At 58.7% G+C, this 7580-nt stretch overlaps 1 protein-coding gene across 1 annotated transcript; it reads right to left on the minus strand.

The window, feature by feature from the left end:
• Positions 1-436: 436 nt before the first annotated feature.
• On the minus strand, positions 437-1657 carry ZNRF4 (zinc and ring finger 4). The gene has a single exon (XM_032883494.1). The coding sequence runs from the start codon at positions 1511-1513 to the stop codon at positions 437-439; it is 1077 nt and encodes a 358-aa protein (XP_032739385.1). The 5' UTR covers positions 1514-1657.
• Positions 1658-7580: the final 5923 nt, after the last annotated feature.

Below are 7580 nucleotides of genomic sequence, written 5' to 3' on the forward strand. Positions count from 1 at the left end.
CACAGGAACTCTCTGGAGTTAGTACCTTTCCCACTTTTCTGTACATCTAAGATCAGTCCAAAGTAAAAATTTTATTTAAAAAAAAAATAAAGTTGAAATGCAAAAGGACCAAGCCAAGCTGGGATCCCACATGCCCAGGATTAGAAAGGAGGTGCGGGGCGTCCCAGGGCCACCAGTGGTGCCACAGACGACATAGCGGCCCTGGAGACACCCTCCTGCCCACCCCCCCTGGGGGGTCTCCTTGCTCACCCGCAGATGCTGGGAGTTGCCACATGGGTGGCCCTGGGCGGCCAGAAACCCGCGGCCCCACAGCAGTCAGGGAGAGACTCCGCTTTCAAACCCACTTTATTCTCTCTAGACTAGAAACACTTGGCATTTCTACCCTCCCTGCCCCGATCCGTCGCCAGAACCCCCGGGGAGGGGGAGCCATAGTGCCTCACAGCCGTTCTGGGGGCCTCTGGGAGGCCCCAGTGGCCTCGGCCACCCCCACGGATGTGGCACTGGAGTGGCCCTGGGAGCTGGCTTGGGCCAGCAGCTCCAGCCTCCGCGAGCGCAGCCGGGCCTGGATGGCCCAGATGGGGGGTCGGTGGCCGGGCAGCGAGGGGTCCTCGTCGCCCAGGCTGTCCACGGTGGAGTCGGAGCCGTCTTCCGTGCCGGCCACCGACTGCTTGCACACGGGGCAGGAGCGCCGGGCGGCCTGGGAGAACCAGGGGTCAATGCACTTGCAGTGGTAAGTGTGGGAGCAGGGCAGGATCTTGAGCTGGTCCCCCTCCTCGTACTCGTCCAGGCAGATGGCACACAGGTCGTTCCGCCGCGTGAAGGTGCGCACCTGGGCCTTCTGGCCGGCCCTCGGCTTGACCTCCGGCCCGCGGCTCCACCGGGCCCAGAGCCAGCCCCACAGCGGGCGGAGGACCAGGAAGACGGAGGCGAGCAGGGCCAGGGCGCGGCCCAGCACCCAGGAAACGGCCAGCACTGGGTGGCAGTCCAGGTCGGGGCACGGCGGGTAGTCGGGCAGCAGGAGGACGTGGGCGCCCTTGTCGCAGCGCACGATGACCCGCAGGTCCTGCGAGGCGGCCTCGCCCACGAACACCGAGGGGATGGCGATCTGACGCCGCAGGTCCTCGTAGACGTGGGCCATGCGCACCAGCTCGTCCGAGCGCACGTTGTGCACGATGGCCGCCTCGAAGCCCGCCCGCTGGGCGTGCAGCACCTTGAGGTCGAAGGTACAGTCGTAGCGGCGGATCAGCACGATGGCGCCCAGCGAGCCGTTGCCCGGGCGCGGGCCCTCGATGGGGTGGCAGGCGTTGGCCGGCTTGGCCTCCATCAGGTAGCCCCGCACGCCCTCAGGGGCCAGGGGCACCCCGAACAGGGCCGGCAGGTCGGCGAAGTCCACGGTGCTGGCGTTGCCGTCCAGCACAGCCCGCACCACCGCCTCCGAGGGCACCAGCAGCGCCAGCAGGGTCAGCCAGGCCGCGACTGCCCGCGGGGCCCAGGCTGGCTCCGGCTGCCCCATGGCCACGCCCCCCTCCTCCTCCTCTTCCCCCGGATGCGGCGTGGACTAGGTCCCGCTGGGGACAGCAGACCGGAGGCCTTCGGGCATCTCCAGGGCCTCCCGGAGGGCCCGTGGCCAAGATGGGAAGTGAGGTGAGCTCGAATCGGGGGGCTCAGGGGCAGAGAAGTGGGACAGCTGGGGCCAGGGCGTCCCTAGGCAGAAACTGCTCCTGGGGCAGCCCCATATGCATCGTGTCTCTGAGGGGGGCTCTCAGGAGCTGCCAACCTACCCAGGCAGTCTTGCCAGCAGATGACACTGAGAGCAGGAACCCCTTGGGGTTCTAGATGCCTCTGGCCTCTGTGACATCGTCCAGTTCCATCTTGTCCCCAGGGGCCCACCGTTGCCTAGGGCTGTGGCCAAGGCAGAATTCCTGGATCGCTGACACCCAAGGGGGGCTGAGCAGCCTTCGAGAAAACTTGTGGAATGCTCAGAGCAGCTGTTTCCTGGACCTCATAAGTCTCAGGATGCCCCAAAGTAGGCTGATGGCCCCTCGTGGCACCGATCCAGGACCTATTGCTACTGGAAAGCCTTATCTCCCCAAGACTCTCAGAGACCCACCGAGGGAGATGTCAATGTTACCCCTTTTTGAGATACCCAGGAGGACCCAGACTTGTTCAGGGCACCCTCCCCCCAGGGGGTCGGTTCTTAAAACCCAAATTCCAAACCCCTCCCCCTTTCTCCCCCTCTAGTCACTCTGCTCCAGCGCACAGGCCTCCTTGCCATTCTTACAACACATCGGGCCACACCAGGTGTGGTCCTGTCCCAGGGCTTTTGCACAGGCTGTGGTCTCTGCCTGAAATGCCCTTTCTCCCGGGGCCAGCTTTTTCTCAGGACCTTGGTCTGAGCTCATACGTCCTCGGAGTATAACTAGATTTGATCTGGGGGGAGAGAAGTGCCCGGTCCGGGTGGAGCCGGCAGGAGTGGGTGGTCCCTGTCCTCTGTCCTCACTGCCTGGTAGGCCTCCAGTCCTACACCCGCTTTCTTCTCCCACCTCAGTGCCTCCTCTCCAGCCTGTCCCCAGCTGTCCTCCCACCTTGGGTATCAGCCTTACGTCCTCCCCACTTCTCATCCCCTAAACCTCCCACCCTGAGTCTGCCCCCACCCTGGGCTAGGCAGCCTGCTCACATCTTGATTGCCGGGACTGCCACTCACAAGCTGTGTGACACCAGGTAAATCATTCGACCTCTCTGGGCTCTAGACTCGGGATCTGTAAAATGGACACAATGATGAGGAACCGGTCTTATAAGATGGGTGGGGTGAGACGTGGATGAGACAACACGGGATTGGTGCTCAGCGGGGAGTCTGACCTTTTCCCTCTCCCGGACCAGACCTCACCTCTGCTTTGAAATCTTTCTGGTCAGGGATTTTTCTAAAATCCCCGTCCTCTGTTCTCCGCATTGCCCTCCAGATGCAGTCCACACTCTACTGTGTGGCCTGCAAGCCCCCCACATCCCCATGATGGTCAAGACCCTGCTAGTCTCTGAAGGACGAGGCTTCTCAATGCTGCGAATGCATCATGAGTCCTTGACCTCCAGACCTTTCAAAGGCGGCCTCCAGTGCCAGGAACAGCATTCTGTCTCCTCAGTGGCACTTGGCCAGGCTGACCACCTGCTCCTTGGGTTTTCTGGGAGGCCCGATGCCTCCCAGGGCAGCCCTCAGCCCGCAGCAGAGAAGAGACAGAGACCTACGGGGAGAAGGCCAGGTGGTACGGGGCATTGTCGGAGGGATGCCTCCAGGGGCGGGAGCGCCCAGGGTGGGGGGCAGGACATGGGCAGGTTCTCCCTCTGAGCCTCCAGGAGGAACCAACCCTGCCAACACCTTGATTTTGGACTCCTGGCCTCCAGAGGTGGGAGAGGATACATTTCTGTTGTTTCATGACGCCCCCCTCCGATCCTGCCCACAGCAGAGGGAGCAAAGGGATGTTGTCACAGTGGCTTGTAAACAAGGATCAGTCCCTGGAATCCTTGTCCCAGGTGTGCGACCAGGTGAGGCACCAGGGTAAGGTGAGTAAGATGAACTTGGTGCAGGAAGGCAGAGAGCAGCATGCTGGGAAAGTGAACAGAGAAGGTCCTGAGGAGGGGGTGGAGAGAGGAAGGGGGAGGAGGAAGAAGGGGGAGGAGGAAGGGAGGGAGAAGGAGGGGAAGGAAGGGAGAGTGGAAGTGGGGAGGGAGAGAGGGAGGGAGAGAGAGAGGGGAAGAAGGGAAAGGAAGGAGGGAGAGGGAGGGAGAGAGGGAGGGGGAGAGAGAGGGGAAGAAGGGAAAGGAAGGAAGGAGGGGGAGGGAGAGAGGGAGGGAGAGGGAGAGAGGGAGGGAGAGGGAGCAAGGGGTGGGGGGAGGGGAGGAGGGAAGGTGGGGGCAGTGGGAAGGGGGTGGGAGGACAGGGGAGCTGAGTGTCTGGAAAGAGGGTCTGACTCAAGGACAGGAGGGGGTGGGCAACGCTGCAGAGGAGGAAGGGAGCCACAGGAAAGTTGAGAAGCAGGACGCAGTCGTTTTTCCCCTTTCCACTCTACATTTCTGCACTATTGCCTCTCTCGCCATGGGAACGAATTCACTTATTACTCCTGAACTAAAAAGCATTTAGTGTTTCTGAAAGAGGCCTCTGTTTCCTGTGGCTGCAGGGCAGGGACTGGAGAGGAAGAGGGAGGCCGGGAAGCCATGGAGGTGACAGAGACTCAGGGAAGGGACTGAGAAGGACCAGAGGGGACAGCAGCCCTGAATGAGTGAGTGAAGGAGAGAGGAGGTACTCGGGGCAGAGCGGTGGCCCCTGCCGATGCTGTCCCTCTGGGGTTTACCCCCAGAAGTCGCTGGTGTTGGTGCCTTTCCAAGCAACTGCAAATTTTCCTAAGGGACCATCCTTGGTCCCGCTGGAATTTTAAAACATGGCGTCTTTGTGTTTTGCAAGTCTCATCTCTTGGTGGCAAGTAATTTTGGGGTTTTTCTTTTATGACTCTCATAGAATTTTTAACGAAGGACAACAGGAGAGTCGATATTTAGGGACTGTTTGGTAACTGAAGGAGTGACGGATGGTGGTAGGGAAAAGTGGAGAAAGAGGTTCTCCAAAGATGGCAGTTGACAGCGGGGTGTCTTGGTTCCCTAGGGCTACTGTAACCAGGTACCACAAACTGAGTGGCTGAGAAGGTCAGAAATTTCTTTTTTCAAAGTTCTGGAGACCAGAAGTCCAAGATCAAAGTGTTGGCGATCTGGCCCTCCTTCTGAGGGCTCCTTGGCTACCGGAAGCTTCTTGGCCCACGTTCGGGTAACCTGGGTGAGCCAGCCGATGGACGCCCTGGGAGCAGCCCAGGACCCACGACCGGTGGGACAGTCTATCTCGCTCCTCCAAAGAAATGACTCAGGAGCATGTCCTCACCACCTCCCAGAGGACCCCAGTGGGACTGATCTCCTGCTGCCCCCATGACAATGTGCTTGACAGTGCTGCTTCTAAGTTGCCCTCCTTTTCCTGCCTCTGACCAACCCCCACTCCCCTCCCAGCGTCTTCTGAAATCACTGCCAAAGTAACTAATCTCGACGCAAATTCTTGTCTCAGGGTCAGCTTCTGGAGGAGCCAAAACTAAGACGCTGCCTGAAAATAGAGGCGGTGCACGAGAAAGCAGAGCAGAGCGACGGAGAGAGACCCGGGTCCTGAAAACATCATGCGAGCACCTGGATCTAGCTGAGCCTGAAGGCCACACATCTGTAAACTGTTAGATGAACCAATACATTCCTTTTTTGCTTAAGAGGGGGTTTCTGGGTCCACACAACTAACCTCATAGGGGAGGGGTGAGGCTTCCAGAACCTCATAGGAGAAGGAACACTGGGCATGATTGTAAGCCTGATTTCCTTTTCCTGCCTCACCCATGTTCCCCCACCCCACCCAGTGTATGTGTGGCGGGGGAAACCTCCTTCAGTGGTGCTGGGGGCTGGGATACACTGAAGAAGCCTGGCTCCTCAGGCTGTTGGACATAAAACACATGTCAGATGGGGTATCCTGTGGCCATAACTTCCCGGAGCTCAAAGCCACATCTTCATCCCTCCTTCCCCTCATGCATCTCAGGCTGAAGTCAGTGTTAAACTCGCCCATGCTTGTGTGGGTCTGCAGCCACTCATACCCAGGACTGGCTGCAATGCAGGAGACCCTGCGGCCCCTGGGGGTGGGGCTGGGGCTGGGGCAGGGGCTGGGATGGGGAGGAGAGGGAGGTACCCAAGGGGTCAGTGAGAAGTTGCCAGTGAATGGTCTACCAGCAGCCCCACCTGGGCCCCTCTGTCTCTGTGTGTCTCCTCTGTGTGCATCTCTATGCCTGTTTCTTTCTGCATCTCTGTCTCTCTCCCTCCTTCTCTATCGTTCTGCTTCTGCGTGAGCATCTCTTTTTGTCTTTGCCCTTATCCCTGTTCCCTGACCCTGTCTCTGTCTGTCCCTGTCTCTCTGTGTATGTCTCTCTGCGTCTGTGTCACTGCATCCCTGTCTCCTTTTGTGTTTCTCTTGGACTTAGCCTCTCTTGCCTGTCATGTTTCTTTCCGTGGCCTCTGTGTCTGTCCCTTAAGCCTGTGTCTATCTGTGTTGGCCTCTGTTTCCCTCTCTCTCTCTCTCTCTCTCTCTACCCGCCCCCCTCAGCCCTACACCTGGTCCACAGTAAATACATAGCAGCTTTTGTCGGCTTCAAGACCCAAGATGCCCCTCTGGGCACCCGGACAAGCCTGACATAGTGAGGGACGAGCTGGGCTTGAAGCCCAACACGGCCCTCGCTGAGGTAGCCCGTCTTTCCCCATCGGTAACATGAGGGTCAGCAGAGGCTTTCTGGACGCAATCACCCGGGGACCTCCCACCGCCCTTTGACCTTGGGACAGTGCCTTTCCCCATTTCTCCTAGGAGGAAGCCAGCAGCATCCAGAGAGGGGACAATCCCTCCTGAGTGCCACAGCCAAGAAGGGGCTGAGCCCCTTTCTCCACCCCGGAGTCCCCAGATCTCCTGCCCCAATGGCCCAGCAGCAGCTGCAAAGGAACAGGTTAACTGTCCGAGGCCAGACTCCATTTGTCTTCCTACCTTTCCTGCTCCGAGGTCCTGGCTCTCGGGCGGCGTAGCTGAGCTCGTGCAGACGAGATAGAAGACGGCTCGGGGAGAGGGATCTGGTCGCACGGGACAGTGTGCCAGGCGCTGGACGGACCGCCGTGAACCCAGACAAAACCCCTGACCTTACAGACGTTCTGGTCTAGCTGAGAAAAGGGAAGACAGCCAGACAGCGAATTAACTAAATGAATAAACGGCATCAGACAAAATAATTTCAGGGTGTGAAGTGCAGGAAAGGAACTTAAGCAGGGACGGCATTGGGTGGGATGCACATTGGAACAGAGGCCCGGAAGGAGGGAAGGACTTTGCTTCTAGAACGTTCTTGGGTTGCCACCAAATCACACTCCCCCAAATCGACTTGGAGTTTGCTGGCTGGTGTCATCTCATTTTGTTTATTTGTCCAGCAACTATGTGCTGGGTACACACTGTGTGCCAGGCCCCGGGCTGGACACAGAGGACACAGAAGTGACCAAGACATACCCAGTCCCTACCCTCCGAGGGCTCTGTCCAATGGAGGAGGAAAGCACCCAAAGGATGCTTTGTGATAGGTGCCATGACAGAAGACCACGAGGAGACAAGATTGAGTATCTGAAAGGCAAGAGGAATCCAAGAAGGCAAAGTAGACTCTGTGGGCAACAATGTGAGGACAGGCAGGGTATTGGCACGTGCCAAGCAGGGCTCCCGAGATACTTAGTCATTCAAAAAGTAAAACTGTAACTTTTCAGGGGGGAACACAGTGGTCCCTGTGGAATCAAGGTTAACATCCCCAGTGATGAGACCATCAGCTTTACATGACTCCTGGTCTCCTGCCCTGGGGATGCACCGTCACCCCCTGTGTCACTCCCATGTCACCCCCTGTGACTCCCCTGTGTCACCCCCCACGTGACCCCCGCGGGACCTGGGTGGAGATGAACAATCCAGGCTCATAGTGAGCCCATAACCAGACAGACCCAAACTGAGAAACGTC

Source organism: Lontra canadensis, unplaced genomic scaffold, assembly GCF_010015895.1.
Source record: "Lontra canadensis isolate GAN:19392208 unplaced genomic scaffold, GSC_riverotter_1.0 scaffold88, whole genome shotgun sequence".
Classification (NCBI taxonomy): domain Eukaryota; kingdom Metazoa; phylum Chordata; class Mammalia; order Carnivora; family Mustelidae; genus Lontra; species Lontra canadensis.